Source organism: Hyaena hyaena, unplaced genomic scaffold, assembly GCF_003009895.1.
Source record: "Hyaena hyaena isolate Hyena2069 unplaced genomic scaffold, ASM300989v1 scaffold_702, whole genome shotgun sequence".
Taxonomy (NCBI): Eukaryota; Metazoa; Chordata; class Mammalia; order Carnivora; family Hyaenidae; genus Hyaena; species Hyaena hyaena.
This window is the reverse complement of record NW_024081338.1, coordinates 28,927-47,570: the sequence shown is the minus strand read 5'-3', so window position 1 is coordinate 47,570 and position 18,644 is coordinate 28,927. Positions and strand designations below refer to the sequence as shown.

Below are 18,644 nucleotides of genomic sequence, written 5' to 3'. Positions count from 1 at the left end.
GGGGCGAGCAGGTGGCTGGGGAAGGCAGCAAGACGGAGGGCAGAGTGGGAGCGGCGTCGTGCGGCAGTGATTCGGGGCGGCTGGCCCCACACGGCAGTGACCCCCGGGCTGCGGGATGCCATCTCGGCCTCGGCGCTGGCACACCGCCCCGCCACTTCCCACAGCCCTTTGTATTTCCAAGCTTTAGCCTTTGGAAGGAGGACCGTGCATACTTCCCCACTCCCCATGCCATTTAGTACATCATTTCTGGATGGTTCTCCTTGCCTCCCAGAGCCTGGGTTCAAATCCCAGCTCTGCATAGCTTACTCGCTGCGTGACTTTGGCCAAGCTGTTTAACTGCTCTGTGCCTCAGTTTCCTCATCTGTGAAATGGAGGTGACAGTAACACAGCCCCCACAGGACTGCTGGGCAGACTACAGGTGTGAAGAAGGCTAACGGGTCTAGAGTATCGTTCAGCGCAGAGCAGACACCCACAGAGGATGTGTTCTTCTCTGCTGGCGTCGGCCTCTGAGCCGAAGGGGTGTGTGTATAGTGAAGCCATGTTTCCGGAAGTGATCACCTCTGTTTACCCTTCAAGGCAAATTCGGACCCCAGACCCTTTCATTTCAGGGATTGGTCACGTTTCCCCAAAATTGGGGTTTGGGGAGTCATAGGGTTACCAACCTCCTTGGCTAAGGAAGACCATCACAATCACTATCTACTGACACCCTCTTTCAGGGGAGAATACCCCAAATTAAAAAGGATGTCATCTCTGAACAAGGAAGAGTCATCGTCAGCAATGGTGAAGAGCAGCTTGAAAGGAACATAACTGGCATGGCTGCTTTGTGCTTTCTCTCTTTTTTCTTTCTTCTCCCTTTCCGATCACCACACTTCTGCAGCTCAGCCTTGGGGACCACTGATCTAAGGGTCATTTTGACCCCCCAGCCATTGACTAAGAGGCCAGGGAAAGGAAAAACTTTGAGCCTCCAAAAGGGGCTGGAGGCCGGGCTGAGGGCCTCTGTGTTCCTCTAATAAGAACAAAAAAGTGCTCGGGGAAAGTCTGTGTCAAAGCAGGAGCCTCCTTCTCACAGAGCAAAGCGATTGAGGACCTCACACCCACACCCACACCCACACCCACACCGCAAGGCGGGGCGCTGGATTTCCAAGAGCGGCGAATCAGGATTCCAAGCAGACAAGTGTCCGGAGGAGCCGCTCCTGCCCGAGGGCCACGGGCATGCGTGTCTCGTCACGGCCGCTGCTCTCTCCCCAGATGGAGCAGTTCCCCTTGTCGCTGCGAAGTCCATGACAGCTGAAGCCGAGAAAACATGGGGACAAACAGGTCCCGTCAGGACACCGGGCGGCTTCCTAGCCTAGTGACGAATTGCAGGCGACTAGGGAGAATTTAAAACCAACCCAGCTGCCACCCAGGAGAGTGACTAATCTCAACACTTAAGGACAAGCCCCAGACCGGCAGTCATTCAGACACAGGAGACAGCTTTCTTGGACGCAGATGGCACCCAAGTGTCTCACCCTGGGGCTTCTCCTGGAGAAATGGACCTACCCCAGACTCCGGAAGGAGACGGCCACCTGATGCGCCCACCTCTCCTGCCCCCTCACCATGGCGTTTGTGTTCACTCTGTCTTTCCATCTGTCTCCAGAACTTCCTTCTGCTCGAGAGAACTTAGAGATATGAGTCTCTGGAGCTTCTCTAGGGTCCAGGCAGCTGCCATAAGTCTTGACCCATCCATCGCCAGCCTCTGGTCTGCTCAGTGTTTGAAAATCAGAACGCCACTTAAAAATGCTTAATAACACAACAAATCTTGGAGATCACACACATTGACCTGACCTCGTGTTTCTTACCCTCAATGTTTCAAACACGCAACTTCCAGCATCCTTTCTGGGGACCAGACCTTGGAAGGAAAGAGTTGGCTCTAAGTGAAGTCTGGTCTTAGCGCCTGTATGGAGGCGTTAAGGTGATACAGGCACACAAGAGATGGCACTTTCTCTCCGGGGAAAAGGACAGTGTCTGGGGACACTGAGCAGTAGCAGGGCTAGAAGGGACTCAGCGGAGGATAAGGAGCTGACCAGCGGCTTGGAGGTGGGTCTCTACAGCTTTGGCTTTTATCTGAACTAGCAGTTGGGAACATACCACCGGGTCCTCTTCTTTTAAAATCTAGGAAGGCTTTTCCATTGGCCCGCCTCCAACATTCTAAGATGATGAGCAATGTCCTTAACAGGGCCGTGCTCTTCATGTTGGATGCATATGGTGGGAAAAGCAGGGCCTTCGGAGGAAGTGGAGGGTGTTTACTTGTTATTAGAAAAGTATAGACCTTTGGGGGCAGAAAGACTGAAAGCTTATTTTCACCATGTCCTAGGCCTGAACTTGTTCATCAAAAAAAAAATATCAAGGGCTTCATGCACTAGACCATATGCTTATCACCAGGAGCCAGGGGGGCGGGGAGAAATAAAACAGAATCGAGTCTACTTCCATCGCCGTGGATACTGGTGTGACGGCATGCTAAGGGTACACGCAGGAGCGGCCGCTACCCCGGACTGTCCAAGGAGGGTCTGGGGTCTGGGAATGCTTTACAAAGGAACTGATACGAGACCTCAGCCTTGAAGGTGGAGGCAGGGGAAGGAAGGATAGGATGGGGTGGGAATTGGGAGGGATAGAGCGTCCAAGAAGGTTTTTCCAGAAAGGAGGAAGAACATGTGCAAAAGCATGGAGGCACGGAGTCATGGCTCATTCTGGGAAACTGCAAGCAAACCAGAATGGCTGGAGCCCAGGGAGGCTGTAACAGGAGGTAGGGGTCAGATTACACATTACCTTGTACTCCGTGCTAAAAGCTACGGGAGCCTTTCTAGAATTCCACTCTCTCTGAGAAGTATTTATAATTTGCAACTTACAACATCCCCAATTTGTAAAACCTAAATAATTTTTTAAAAACCTAGCAACCCTGCTTTATAAGGGGAAAGAGGCCCTGAGTGGTGAATTGGTTTCTAAGACGGATATGTATTTACAATTTAAATTTGATGCTAGGAACAGTTGGTAAGAGGAGTTGGAGCAAGTGAGTTAAAAACCAGAGCTTTCTCTCCTATTTTATCTTCCAGTCATGTTTATACGTGAGGTGAGGGAAATACACCACGATTGGGGAGGAGAATGAGCTTTTTCCAGGGGAGAAGAATGAGCTTTTTTCCAAAAAAAAGAAGAAAAAAAAAAAAGGAAAAAAAGATTGCATCGTCTTGAGCAAATATGTATGCTTCTTCCAAAGTGCCTGCACTTCAAATGTTCAAAGAAGAGCTCATTTTCTTTCACACCAGCCTGGACCCCTCTACCACCAAAAGGTTCACCCCACCTCACCCCTGGCCAACGACCACAGTTTCTGCCTGGTCCCAGATCTGGTCACAGCCAAGGACCGGAAGTAGACGCCCCCTGCCCCCACTTGTCTTTACTTTCCCCAGACATGGCCTATGTCTCCCTGGGGTGCACTGGGACCCCTGACCAGGGTGACTGGATGGCATCCATTTTGACCAGTTGGGCGTCCATCCCAATAGACCCGTAGTTAAATATCTTTACTATCACCTCTGCTCCAGGCCCCCGGATGCCCAATCATATGGCACATAGATGCCAGCATTCTCTTTCCATTGACATCTGAATCAGATTTGCAAAGGGATGAGAGTTTTCCCTCCAAGAGCTTTAGCCAAGGCCCAAGCTGTGAGTCTAGGAAGCTCATGCCTGTGGCATATTGTCTGGCAAGCCAGGGGGATGGGACCGTTATTGAACTTGAGTGGATCAACGGAGCATTATGGGGAGACTGGCCCTCAGTCCTTCCACAGTCTTCTTTATTCACCCTCCCTCTTTGTAAGCTTCTGAGGCCAGATCAGGCTCTCAGGAAAACTCTGGGCTTGTGGAAGATTCCTGGGGAATGGGTTAAGTTCTGAGAGCCACTCCCTAATATTAGCACAGGGGGAAAGAACCTGGAAGGTAGTCTAGCAAGGCAGTCAAGAGCACAGGCTTTGGGGTGCCTGGGTAGCTCAGTGGGGTAAGCATCCGATTCTTGATTTTGGCTCAGATCCTGATCTCACAGTCTCTGAGGTCGAGCCCCATGTGGGACTCTGCACTGACAGTGCAAACCCTGCTTGGGATTTCTGTCTCTCTCTCTCTGTCTCCTACTTTCTCTGCCCTTCCCCCCCACTGGCTCTCTCTCAAAAATAAATAAAAGTTTATTAAAAAGTACGCAGGCTTTGGCTTCTCACACCTAGGGTCACTTGCTTGATCACCAAACGTCTCTGAGCCTCAGTTTCCTCATTGATAATCTGGAGACAGCCACAAGTACCTAGCTTAAGGAGGTTCCGGAAGGACTGAGTGAAGTGGTACTTTAAAGCAATTAGCCCATGTCTGGCACAACAGGGCTCAACAAATAGTACCCCTGTTGCCACTGGGAGGCGACCATTGGGCGGCCATGAAGATAACATGTGTTGACATCTATGAGGCACTTGGAATAGCTTTTGGCTTGTAGTGAACACTAAGTAAATCAATAAATGCTAATGACCGTCATCACCTTCATCTTCACCATTATCATGATTACTATTATTATTACCAGTTACCTCCTTTTGAAACCAAAGACTCTTTTATGTTAATGGAGCTCCTCCTGGGAAGAGGGGATTGGGTTGCAAATACAGAGACCTGTGCAGGCCTGGCCTCTCTTTACCAGGTCAGGGTGTGATGCTGGGCAGGTGAAGTTGCTTCTCAGGGTCATATTTTCCCTAACTGTAAAAAGGGAGGAGGTTTCCTAGGGGGAGCCTCACATCTCCTTCCCATCTTCAGGCTCTGTGGGTGTCTGCTTTGCCCAAAGATGCCACCCATGCCCATCACTGGGCCAGTGCAATAGATGTTTATTGAATGCTCTGTGCTCTTTGCGCTGGGTTCTGGGGACACCATAGGGGGCAAGGAAGCCATGCCTCACACTCCTCTCTTGTAGGTTACACACAACACTAAAGCTCAGGGGACAATCGCAAAAACATTGTAGCTTACAACTCGGCCTAAAACTTGGGGCATTGCCTGAATCCACGGGGGCTGTTTTATCAAAGCCCCACCCAACATCTGATGTAGAATTTGAATTCGCTCTTTGTTTGAGTGGTTTGCAGAGAACTCATCTTTCTACATTTCCTTTCCTCTTTCAGCCCCAAGGAGGCATTTCCACAGGCACGCAAGTTAGAAGTTGAAAACCATCGCTGAGGAAAAGAAACGAGTCTCTCAGAAAAAGCTCCAGGAGGAAAAACGTGCCCCTCATAACCCATCATATGATTCCTCGGGCAGGACGAGACCTCTGAGGCTACCATACGAGAAGCCTCATTTTATAAGAAAGGGGATGGAGAGCTTAAGAAAAGTGTACCTCAGTTTTGTTCCATCTGATATGCATATCCAATTGTCTTTCCTTGTTCACTTCTCATTCCTTAATCCTCTGAATATTTACTGCAGAAAGACAAGTCTTCCTTCTCTCTTCCCTCCCCTCGTTCCTTTCCTTTCCTTCCTTCCGACCAAGATCACAGGGTCCCCACTCTTCACTGCCTTCCAGAAACAGTCATCTTTTTTTTTTTAATTTTTAATGTTTATTTATTTTTGAGAGAGAGAGAGAGACGGAGACAGAGAGAGGGAGACACAGACTCCGAAGCAGGCTCTGAGCTGTCAGCACAGAGCCGACGTGGGGCTCGAACCCACAAACCGTGAGATCATGACCTGAGCCGAAGTTGGACACTTAACCCACCAAGCCACCCAGGCACCCCAAGAAACAGCCATCTTTTGACAGAACCATTTTTTTTCTCTGACAAGTAATTTGCACTCTCCCTTGGCACAGGGGAGATCGAGCTGGGGAAGCGTGGGTACGGTTGGTGCAATAGCACCACAGTCTTCACTGTGATTCCAGGTCCCCCAGAAAGGACTGTAAGGAAGACAGAACTCTACTCCTGGTGCCCCTTACTGGCCACTGCGCCAGGGCTCTTAACCCACTGAGCTCTGGCTGGCTACTCAAAGATGGGGTGGTTCCAAGGGTTACTTACATACACCACTGAGCTTGAAACCTGGCTTCTAAGCACATATCAGAGCTGTTGGGATTCTAGTCCATTGCCCCATGTCCTTCTTCCTTCAGCCATGGCGAATCCTAGCTATGCCTCCGCTCCACTTAAACCTTGTGGGACAGCCCGGGGGAGGGGTTGAAGTTGGGGGGATAGCTCAAGTTTGGGTCAAAACTGGTCTAGCCAGGGGTCAGCCTGAGGACAGGGGCACCAAGAAGGAAGGATAGTGCCACAGAAGAGAACACATTTGACCTGTCTGACAAATTTCCCCAGGGTCAGCCTAAACAGGGACCCCCCCACCCCCTCCCGCCATGAAATAGGTCCCAGGGGCACACCCATAGCAGAAAAGCCCTGAGCTTTAAATATATATGCAAATTTCCTTCTTAGCTCAGGCCTTCAGGCTTATTCCTGGATACGCTGTTGGAGTATCCTGATGGGGGCTGGGGTGGGGGGGGCTCTATAACGCGTTTGGCAGGAAAGCGCACCATTATGTGCAAAGTGATTTCCTGACTGTATTTTAAAAATTAAAAGTCCCTGGCATGTAGCAGCTATTCAGTAAAAGTTCCGTGAATGGGTAAGCCAGGGATGCCTGAAGGAGCGCCGCACTCCTTATGTTTTTATAGTAGAACAATGGGCAGCTGCTGGTGCTTCCCTCTCACTTGCAAGGTCAGCAAGGGGTCTGGGCCACGCAAAGCCCACACCTGGGAGACGAGACGGAGGACCGGGAGGAAGGCCCTCCCCACCGGGTCATCCATCGCCCCAAGACTCGGCTTGTCTGATTTCCTTTCCGACGCTGGTTTTTGAGGCGAACAGCTCGGGAAAGTAGCGTGTTCCTCTGTCTCCGCGTGGGAGCACGTCACGTATGAACGCAACAGTATTTGTGAAAGTTTGCGGAGCTCTTGGGAAACCGAGGATGAGGAAGAGGCAGACAGAGGGGCTCTCCAAGTGCTGTGGAGTTCACAGAAGGAATTCCTGGGTTCCTGGGATGGGAAGGGGCGGGGAGAGAAGGAGAGAGTAGGCGGTGGGCGCCTCCCCCGGGGTCTGGGTCCTTAGGGCCTCGGGATCCTGGCATTTCCCTTTCGAGGGACCTGTCGTCAGAGCGGGCCCTCAACTCGCTGTGATGATGAAGGGAACAAATGGGACAAAGGAGGGGGGCGCACGCGGCGCAGACTCTAGCAGGGCTCCGGGCTCGGCTGCAGCCCCAAGGAAGAGGGGACCTTCTGCCCGCTCGGCGACCTCACCTCTTCGCTGCCCTGGGCCGGGAAGCTCTCCGCAGGGACCCTCAGAACCCTAGCTGCCCGCCGCGGGTGGGACGCTCTTTGTGGCGCTGAAGCAAAGAGACCGCCAGGAGCGTGCGGGAGGCGGCCGGGCGGGGCGCGAGTCTCAGGCTCCCGGACCCTCGGCGGGTGCGTCCCGGGCGCAAGTGCGCACTCCTGGAAGTCCCGCGCCCAGGGCAGGGGCCCACGGTCCCTCCCCACCTCTGGAGAGATCCGACAAAAGCCGGGGCGAGACCGCGCGCCTGGGCCCCCCCAAGACCACCCGGCGTCGGTACAGACTTTCCCGAAAGGTCTCGATCTCGGCGCTGAGAGCGCACCGGAACCCGGGGGCGCAGGGGGCGCCGCGGGGTTAGCTGAGCGTCCAGAGCCAGGCGACAGCGAGAGTCTCAGCGCAGCCCCGCGCGCTCCGCCTCCAGCGGTACCAGCCGGCGCCCCAACGCCGGGCTCCCGGGCCAGCGGGAGGAGCGTGTGCCAGTCCGTGGGTACCGGGGACACTCCCCTCACCGGGAGCCAGTGCAGAGCCCCCGCCCTCCGCTCCAACCCGGGGATCCCCTCCCCCAGCGCAGAGATCGCCGCGCGCCCCCTGCCCACTTTGCCAAGGCGAGAAAGCGGCCGAGCTGGAGACAAAGAAACTCCTGCCTCCTCCACTCTCGGCCCCTCCGCCCACCCCAGACACTCCCCGGCGCCCTCCTTCGACCCCGGCGACAGCGCCCGCGGACAAGCTAGGGAAAGGGGGTAGGGTGGGCGCGTCGGCTCCCTGACGCGGGCCAGCTGGAGGCTGCCCGTGCTCCCCGCTTGGGGACACCCCACGGCAGCCGCGCCCCCATCCTCCGCTCCCCGAACCGTCCCGGTCCCCCCGGCACCGCCTCCCCGGGCCGAAACCTCCCCCCACTTCTCCGGCTGCGCGTTAGGGGGGCGCGGCGCACACAAAGCGGGTGTGGGGGGCGGAGTACCCGGGTGGGAGAGATCCCGCCAGGGCTCTGCACGGGCCTGGGCGCAGCTATTTACCCGATTTCTTCTTCGATCTCCGAGATGTCTGCGAAGATGAGGAAGACCACGAGCAGCGTGAGCGCAGCCAGCATCCAGCTCCGGAACTGCAGCTGCATGGTGGGTTCGCGCCCGCCGGGACCTGCGCGGGCCGGCGCGAGGAGCGGGGGCTGGAGGGCGCAGCGGCGGGCGCCGGAGCCTCCGCGCGCGGCGCGCAGCGGGGCAGACACCCTGCGCTCCGGGCGCGTGCGGGCCGGCGGCGGCGGCGGCGACAGCGGCAGACAGGGGTTGCTCAGGCGCGGCGAGCCCGCTCGCTCCCTCTCCGCTCCCGCCCGCCCCTCCTCTCCCCTCCCTTCTCCTCCCCTCCCCTTCCCCTCCCCTCCCTCCTCCGCCCCGCGCGGGGCTCCGAGTGCAGTTTGACAGCTTTGCTCCGCGCCTCTGCTCGCCTCCTCCCGCCCTAGTCAACTCCAATGTCCAGCCATCCGCCTTTGCTTCTCCCGCCTGGTTCCTCTCTCAGCTCCCGAGGGCGCTGGGATGTGGCCAGAACCTGCCACTCCCCGCCTAGGGAGGCTGGGCTCGGGGCACCGCGGGCGTCCGGGTACTGAGCTGAGCCCAGGGCAGAGCGCGCACCGCCCGGCGTCCCCAGCCGGCTGGCAGACGCCCTCCGGCGCTCGCTCTTTGTCCAGCGCCCTCGCTTCCTTGCAAAGTTTTGGCGACACAAAGACCTGCACCTGGGGACAGCCCCCAGCGCTCGGCGAGGAGGCGGTTTCAACCAGGCAGATGTTTTCAGCAGTTGACGAATTAGGAGGGGTGGGGGAGGAAGGGGAGGAGAGAAAAGATATCTAAGATAGGCCAACTTCGGAGCAGCTGCAGATTGCAATTTGTGGGCCAGGTGCTCAGGCCGTGAGAAACCACCCCCTCCGGGCGGTCATCTTGGTCACCGTTGACACAGCCAGAGTGGATCCGGAGAGGCTTCCCGAGTGGCCTGAGGTCACGCAGCCTTGGCTAGAACTCTGGGCTCTTGCTCTACCCACAACGGCAGACTCAGCGCCCGCCCTGCCTGGGCCCTCGCCCTTCTCACTCTGCGCTGGGATTTCTCTCTCCAGCTCTTGCCCTCTCCTTGCAAAATCAACACCACCCCCGCCACCCAGTGCTGCCTTGATTTAAAGGCCTGCTAGAAAATATGGCTCCCACGAAGGGGTAATGCCCCCCATGCTGAATATTTTTCGCTTCCCCAGCCTTAGACAATTTAACTCAAATTACGTTTTGCACCAACCATTAGCCCGGGAAGGGCCCCATTAAGTTTTACTGGAATTAGATAATTACCTAATTTTTTTTCTTGCACTAATTGTAACAGTCCTGAAATCAGGAAATGTAACTTCGCAGAAGTGATCGTCTGGTTTCGGAAAGGGTCCTTGAGGTCCGAGTTTGGGGAAAAGGGTCCTGTTCAAGAAGCTATGTGGAATACCTTAACTGCCTGGAAAGGACTCATGAATGAAGGGGACGGGGTGGTGGTGGTGCAGATTGTCTGTTTCTCAAGGGCTACCCATACAGAGCCCTTTCTCAGAGGGCTGGGGGAGCGGCTGGCAGTGGCTAAATCCCTTCAGGGGCACCTTGGGGAGGTAAGAGGGCCTTTTTGATTTCCCCATCAAAGCACTGCCTGTGGCCAGAAGCCGTCAGCCTCTTTGTGTGAGGAAGGAGGGACGGGAGGAAGGGTTCCAAGCTAGCGGGCTGCTGGACTGCTCTCGTTGACCCTGGAAGCCAAGATAAGTTCGCTTCTGCAGAGGGGGTTCCAATTAGCCTGCCTGGAGAGAAGGAGAAGGGGGGAAACTCTGGGTGTGGAGAGCAGATTGTCTTGTCTCCATTGGAGGGGTATACCAATGCCCGTGACAGCATTTCATTTCTTTCCCAGCCCCCTGTACCTCCACTCCTACAGTGAGCTCCTCCAGAATACCCCGTATTTTTCTTGGAGTGAGATCTTGTGATGTTGAGGTCCAATGTCGGATGTCCGTCTCCGGGTCCTTTAGAGGTGGTAACAGGCATTGAAAGAGGGTTTACCATCCGTGTGTGTGGCTGGCCACATGGTCTAACCATCCTGTCTCCAAGTCTTCTGATCGCCTTGATATTTCCCTGTCTTGCTTGATGGGTGGATAAGGAGTTGCTGAATTGCATTTGTTGTTGTTGTCGTTTTTCTGAGATGAATAGTTGTGATATCTCAACGGGGAGAGGTAAGAAAGAACAAGTTGTACCTGCTACGCTGCTCAATATTTTAACCACTTATTCATTCACTCCATTACTCAGCAATGTTTATTGAGCACCTACCCTGTGCTTGCCACTGTGCTTCAGGCTAGAGCTACGAAGAGGAGGGGGGGGGGGGAGAAGGAGAGAGAGAGAGAGAGACAGAGAGAGAGAAACATTTCCTGCCCTCTAGTGGCTCATGGTTTAGGAGGAAGACAGATGTAATAATGGTATGAGATGTGAGTGAGATACAGTACAGCTATGGTTTCCTGCATAGCTTAGAGTTGATTAGTAACATCACACAAGAGAGCAGGAAGAAACTGGCTGACCTCCCTCCTCTCTGCTCCCTGCTTCTCTATTGGCTACACTCTTACTATACTGAACATCATGGAGAGATTGTTGTGATCCTAAATTCATCTAATTCAGGGCCTTCCTTCTTAGGACTCACTTGAAAAGAGTCACTCAGAGTGGACAGGAAATGTGGACACTGTTGGACACTTGCATCCCGTATAGAGAAATTCTTGTAAACAGAACACCATCTTCGAGTACACCTACTCGGGAAAGAACTGGATTTGTAACTTTGAGGCTATCCTTGCACTGAGTCACTGAGAGGGGATTTTATTTGGAGAGCGATAGGGGACCTCCATGACAGTTGACCACAGAATGCTGTCTGGAGGCAGTTGTGTCTGAATCTGCATGGGCCAGCTTCTTACGGTGGCCTGTGCACACTCACTGCTTCGCAGCTGTCTCTGAAAACTAAGTTTGTTCTTGGGGTCTGGAAAGAGGGAGCATGATTGGATTGACAGCAAGTGGCATCTCTGCTGATGTTGAGTGAAGTGCCATGTGCCCACGCACTTGGCTCAGCCAATCTGAGCACCACCCTCTCTCCGACCCCTCTGTTTAAACAAGTCTCTTTTCCTGCCTTGGTCTTTCCAAGAAACTGGGAAAACCCATAGTAATCAGGTCTTTAGGGTAAGTTAGTGGGTATTTGGGTTAAAACATAGGAGTTAGATGGGAGTGACAGCAAATTAAAAGTCATTACCGGGGCGCCTGGGTGGCTCAGTCGGTTGAGCGTCCGACTTCGGCTCAGGTCATGATCTCACGGTTCGTGGGTTCGAGCCCTGCGTCGGGCTCTGTGCTGACAGCTCAGAGCCTGGAGCCTGCTTCAGAGTCTGTGTCTCCCTCTCTCTCTGCCCCTTCCCTGCTCACTCTGCCTCTCTCTCTCTCAGAAATAAATGAAACATTAAAAAAAAAAAGTCATTACTGCACATTAACATTTTAACTCACCTTAAGAGAGTGTATTCACTATTTGGACAACTGATAAGGCCTTGGGAAATTCATTTTAATGAGTGGTAGAGGAACAGGAAGCTCCGCAGAGCTCCAAAGGCACCCAGTGGATTCACGTGTAGCAATTAGGCAGCTCTTCCTTATCTCTGACTCTGGCTAAGGGCGTGTTTCTCTTTCCAGCTGCTGATCTCAAGAATGGGACCCCCATCCAGAGCTGAAATTCATGAAAACCCCAAAACCATATGTACCACTGACACATCAGCTAAACTCTCTACACCACCTACCGCAGATATGGAGAGTTTCCATCTGAAATGCTTCCTAGAGGTGATAAAGATGTCTCTTGGCAATCCTTTTGTGCAGGTACCATTATCTTCATTTGAGGAAACTGAGGCTCAAAAGAGGCTCAGTGGCTGAGATAGCTCAGTTGACAGAGAGGGAATTGTAATGCAGCTGGCCTCCTCTGGGCTTCAGTGACTTACGGGATTATGGGAAGGCCAAGGTCCGCTCCAGCACATTGGGCAGTTCTAAAGGGATTTGTAAATAGGCACCACCTTTGATTCTTACGGAATCCCCTTCGTTCTCATCTGTCAGGATTCAGGGAAGGAATTTATCTTTACTCACGGCATACTCTCCATCACTGGTGAGACTGTAATCATAAATCTCAATTTTCATCTCTCCACACAGAAGAAACCAGTCCTTTTAATCCAACCTTTTAAAAAAAGTTTATTTATTTTAAGAGAGAGGTGGGGGGGGTGGAGAGGGAGGGAGGGAGAGAGAGAATCTGGAGCAGGCTCTACACTGTCAGCACAGAGCCCGGCGCTGGGCTCCATCTCATGAACTCCAAGATCATGTCCTGAGCTGAAACCACGAGTAGGGTGCTTAACCAACTGAGCCTTCCTTAATCATATCTCAAAAACCCCTCAGTAATAAATAATAATTTTCTTATCCAGAATTCTGACCCAGTCCTGAACACCCTTGAACTATTCGGAAAGCAGTTTAGAAGGCTTAAGGAAAAATTACGGAGTGGGAATAGCCTTGCGTTTTCGACATCCCTGAAGGAGGAACTGTGAATAGCCCAGCATGGGGAGGGGACTGGGTGGGGGGGTGGGTAAAGAATTAGACTATCATAGTTGGAATAGACTAATAGGCAATTGTATTTCTGCACCTCCCATAAGGAGAGACCCTGCCTTCCCTTTTGAAATATACACTAAATTTGAATGTTCTCACAGATGCAACATTTCCCCCTTCAAAATCAGAACCCGTTGATAACAATATGGGAAAATAAATGGGCACATTTGTATTCCATTTGTAGCTTTTGTAAATAGCAAAATTGTATATTAGCCAAAGAAAGGAAAGAAATATACCCAGGCAAGTGCTGTAAATGTTTCCAGGATTATCTGCACGAGACTTTGGGAGGGACTCCGAAGGAGCACCACAAAGGAGCTGGAGGTAATGTGGGGGAGGGGAATGGTTCAGTATTTTGCTGGGATTTTTCCAAATCCTTCAGTCAGGATTAAAGGTGGTTTTGAACCAAAGCATGAAGTCAAGGACCAGATGGCGAGATAAATGAAAAGGAATGTGCTCTCATGATTCTCAACAGTGCTTGAGCGAAATTACAACTGGGATGCCTGAATCAGCTCATCCAACTTTGCTCCAACTCCAGCATGACTCTCTCTCCATGAGTATCCAAGAAGGCTGGCCCTTGTCACCCATCCCTGGCTCTCCCTCTTGTGTCACTTTTCCTAGCCTCCGCTTGGATCACGGACCTCTCCATTGTCAGAGCTGGAAAGTTGAGTAGAGAGGGTGTGTCCCTGTCCGTTCACTGACTCAACCAATATTGCTGCATCGACTATGGGGTGTCTGGAATTATGCTAGAAGCCTGCGAGCCAGTGGCGAACTACAGGCATAGTTTCTGCCTTTGTAGAGCTTGGGGTCCCCTGGGATTTTACAGATAGAGAATGCTGGGACCCAGAGATCAAAGGACAAGCCCCAGGTCCATTGCTAGTTTTAGAGCTGAGAGCAGAATCCTCTCTCTCCTTTCCTCTAGCTAAGCTCCATGCCAGGTGTCCCACTCTTACACAATTTCATCTTGTGCTTCATGACAGTTCAATGAGATTGGAAACTCCCAAGGGATAGGGAGCTTTATTCCTCTTCAGCTCCCACATTACCTAGCACTGTAGAAACCCAGTGAATACCTGTTCCTACCACGGCCAATTGCAAGCCACCACCATCATGTCACTGAAGGCAACGTTGGGAAGGGTGTGCAGAGGCATACCATGGTATAGTGCGTCCATTACATACATATGACAAATGAAATCACTACAAGGGCATAGATAATAATAAAAGGTAGAAAATAAAATTAGGAAGTGATGAGTTCTGAGCATGTATGGCCTTTGTTTTTAATAAGTTTATTTAGTTGGAAGTTTACAAGCTTCGATTTTTAATAATGGCTCTGTTCAGCAATCAGCATGAGCCACTCCCACACAATGCGGGTGACTACTGGAAGCCGTCAACTTGGTGAGCATGTTTTGTGAAATACCATTTTTTTTTTAAATTTTTAAATGTTTATTTCATTTTTGAGAGAGAGAGAGAGAGAGAGAGAATGAGTGGGGGAGGGGCAGAGAGAGAGGGAGACGCAGATCTGAAACAGGCCCCGGGCTCTGAGCTGTCAGCACAGAGCCCGACATGAGGCTTGAACTCACAAATCAAGAGATCATGACCTGAGCTGAAGTTGGATCCTTAACTGACTGAGCCACCCAGGCGCCCCTGTGAAGTACCATTTCCAAAGCAAACCCCAGATGGGATAGTCTTCAAAGCTGTGGCAGCATTCAATGGAATGTCGACCTGCTAGGTAGGATCTTGGCATAAAACGGTGGCCAAAGGAGAGCGCCCTGGGTCCCAAATAAATTTCTTGTAAAACGTCCCTTTGGGCGTCTTCTTCTACCTCTCCCTGCGTCAAACGGAGTCTGTGGCTGCACATCCTCTCTCCCCAATTCCCCCAGTCTGGTTAGACAAAGCAGACTGGGAAACTGCAGGGAGATCAAGAGACAGTGATTTTTGGCTGCATGAGTGTATTTGGATTAGGTTAGGCCACAAGCACCAGTAAACCCTAAATGCTAATGGCTTACTGAAAACAAGTTTGTTTCTCTGTCACATGCAAATCCCCAAGCAGGAAGGCAGCGCTGGTTTGGCCTGGGTGCTCCCTGACGTCCTTAGGATTCAGGCCCTTCCAGCTTTCCCATTGATGAAGCTCCTCCTCAAGGCTCATCACATCCAGATTCCAAGCAGGAGGATGGAGGACCAGATAAAAAAGAAAGGAAACTTCCTGGAACCTACAACACGGTGCTTCCGATTACTCCCCTTTCATCCAGAAGAATACTCTCATGCGGCCACACCCAGCTGCAGGGGAAGCATGAAGCAAGCCTTGATGCTGGCTTTCTGGGCACTCAACTAAGAAGTCCATTATGCAAGCAGGGCGGGACAGATGTGAGGGGTAACTGGTGGGATCTGCCACATGGGAATGGAAAAGACCACCCACCGCAGGGGTTTGCTCTCCCGTCTTCAGCTCTGCACACAAGTCCTCATTGGCCCTGCCTTCAGATGATTGTGCGGACTGACCAGAGATGCCTGAGTCCGTGGCAACGGATTGTGGATGTCTTCCTGTTTCTCCGCTCCCTACTTTGCCACATTTATTTCACCGTTATCACCCTAGGGAGGCAGCACAGTGATTTGTATTAAGCAGATCTTTTTATTCTAATGCTTTGACCTCTAGGGCTTCCCTGACCCTGGAAAGTCCCCTCTGAGGACTAGCAATTCCTAGAGACAGTAAGGGATTTGCCTGGGAGTATGTGTTTCATATGGAAACCAGCCAATCCAGAGCCCAGAGCCCAGCCACCTCCTCTGTGGACTCACTCTCTCTCGGCCACTATTTCCCTGCTCTAATCACCGCAAGGCCCCGCACCAGGCAGCTGGAAGCAGCCCCTGTGCTCCAGAGTCTCCTGAAATTACACAAACAAGTGAATCCTAAGCCTGTTTACACCTGTTCCTTCCCATGAAAACCACAGTAAAGGCTCTTGCCCATGTTTTTGTCCCACTCCTTTGCCTCGTGACGGACTGTGGAGCTTCTGTGGCCCTGTGTGGCATGGCCTGTGCTCTCCTCTTGGGAGCTGTAACGAGATTATCTTTTCGATGGCCACCATCCCGATCATTGGCTTCACCACAGCTGACTTATAATATCACCTACATTTGGGGCGCTTGAGTGGCTCAGTCGGTTAAGCGTCCGACTTCAGCTCAGGTCATGATCTCACAGTTCATGGATTCGAGCCCCACATCAGGCTCTATGCTGACAGCCAGCTCAGAGCCTGGAGCCTGTTTCAGATTCTGTATCTTCCTCTCTCTCTGACCCTCCCCTGCTCATGCTGTCTCTCTCTCAGAAATAAATAAAACATCAAAAAAATAATAATACCTATGTTTAAAGACATGGTTAGGGCAGGACTTCTCAGACTATTAGTGGTATAGGACCAGGGGTTTTATTCGTTTTTAAATGTCACAGATTGCGGAGCACCAACTAGTGGGCATTTCACACCGTGTGTCGCTCACCCATGCCTGTCGAGCGCCCCCAAACCCTCTTCATTGAGGGGAGTCCCTGATCACACACACACATGCTGCAAAATGTGAAACTACTGTGAAACTTTCTGAACGCTTGTCTTCAGTTTCTGTGCTTATCCCAACATGGACCAGGAACGTACAGTTCACACACCAGCGCTGGCCCCCACGCTACACCTTGAGCAGCTCGTGATCCAAGCTGATTTTGAGATCACACCGATTGCTGTTCAGAACTTCGCTTTTTCTGTGATATTGTCTAACTTCCTGTTTTCTTGCTGTTAAATGGAGGAGATTACCACACTTACTTAGCTCATGAGTTTTGGTAAGAATGTAACTCTAGTGCTTAGGAGAATGCCTACATAAAGTAAGTGTTTGTTCCATCGGGACTTTTGTTACTTCCGGATTTTTATTATTTATGAAAATGCAAAAAGAGAAAGGATACGCAGTATGCAAACAACAAGCAGTGGTTATCTCGAGGTGGTGAAATTTGGGTTGATTTTTATTTTTCTCCACACTTTTCTCCATTTTATACATTTTCTACAATGACCATAAATTACTCTGTAATCAGAGGGGAAAAAGTCATTACAATTTGTTGTGCCTATTTTCTCTGCACTGAATTTTTTTCTGCCAGAATTTAATATTCTTTCTTAATAACCCAATAGAAACACACATAGTTAGTAAAGAAAATTGCTTTTGCAATTTCTTTCTTTGATGTTTTGTAAGTAGCTGCCTAATATTCATGCTACAGCTTCTTATGAAGGAGGAAGCACAGTCCATAAAACTTTGCCCACCAGCATCGGGAGCTCTGGAGATGCTTCCCTCTTGTTCTCACCCGATGCCACCCAATCATCATGAAACCTGGACTTCTCTGTTGCTCTGTGTCACGGCCAAGTCCCAGTTTCTGAACCAAAGGGATGACTCAGAGAGCTGGTGTGCACAGAGAGCAGGAAGTAGCTTCACACCCACATAATGCCCCAAATCACCTGGCTCCTGGGGCAGAAGGGACCGACTCTCCTCTATCTCACCAAGGCTCAAACTCCTCTGCCTATGGTTTGTGCAGCAACAATACTGAAGATGTATTAAAATGAGGGGCAGAGGGGGAAAGACAAACACGAGAGACATAGTCAAGTCATCCTTCCTTTTCAAATCCTCACAAATAAAGTCCTTGGCCAGGACATCAAGTCATCTCACTGTACACAGCTCTCTTGGAGAAGAATGATCCTCACCTTGAATGTAGCTGTGAGACTACTTCCTATTTTGGAATATCCACCCCCTCCGTTTTTTCTGGTGGAAAGAAATTTATTGAGATAAACAAAAAAAAGCAATAATTTAAGTTTCCCCAGACTTTTTTTTTTTTTTAGTCTGAATGGTAAAATCCAAATTGTCTCAAACTCTTCCAAATTTTAAGAGGGCATTACTACTATGTAACATTTATTATCATTAACATTTTGGGGGGAGAGATTATCTTTACGACCTAGTAGTGTTGCGTGTTTTGGTTTATTTATTTATTTATTTATTTATTCTTGTTGTTGTTACAAATATCCTTCAGAGAGGATGCTTTGGGATCCCACATATAACTAAAACTTAAGAGTAAATGTTCACCAACAGGTTGATAATTCTGACAATTTTAAATGATTATGGAGATGTGTAGCTGTGTATCTGCCTTTATATCCACATATTATTGGTAAGAGCTATCATTTATTTGCTTTCAAGCCTTCTGGTCAGTAACAGAGCTCCAGTCATAGCCTTGATCCAACGGGAGAAATACGGTCCATTTTGCAGGCTTCTGGAAATTCACTGAGATGACAAGTAAGTTCTGGGTCATTCTTTCAGTCTGAAAACAGGTTAGTAAATTTTCCTTTGTGGCCCTGGGAGCAGCCGTGGCCTCTGGCCATCTGACATCACCGGAGGTAAATTGGGCACATAACTGCAGCCCCTGTGAGCATTTAAGTTACTCACATACTGAGTTAGAAAAATGCTATGTGATTTCCCCAGTACAGCAGAACATACATCCAAGAGAGATTAGGAAGGCCAGCTTGATCTTTCAGTTTTATTCCAAAAGGAAAATGCCAGGGTCTCAGATCCAGAAAGGCCCCAGAGCGACATATTACACTTCTCTAAATGCCCATAAGATCCTCGGCCAAACTCTCTAAATTTTACCAGAGGGACCCACTGGCTCACATCCACAGATTCAGCT

General features: G+C 50.9%; 1 protein-coding gene across 2 annotated transcripts in view; it reads right to left on the bottom strand.

The window, feature by feature from the left end:
• ST8SIA2 (ST8 alpha-N-acetyl-neuraminide alpha-2,8-sialyltransferase 2) overlaps positions 1-8,436 on the bottom strand; it is a 62,172-nt gene extending 53,736 nt beyond the window's left edge. For both annotated transcript variants that reach the window (XM_039217679.1, XM_039217680.1), the window contains exon 1: positions 8,339-8,436. In XM_039217679.1, coding sequence (XP_039073610.1) covers positions 8,339-8,436 — 98 coding nt within the window. The remainder of the gene's footprint in view (positions 1-8,338) is intronic.
• Positions 8,437-18,644: the final 10,208 nt, after the last annotated feature.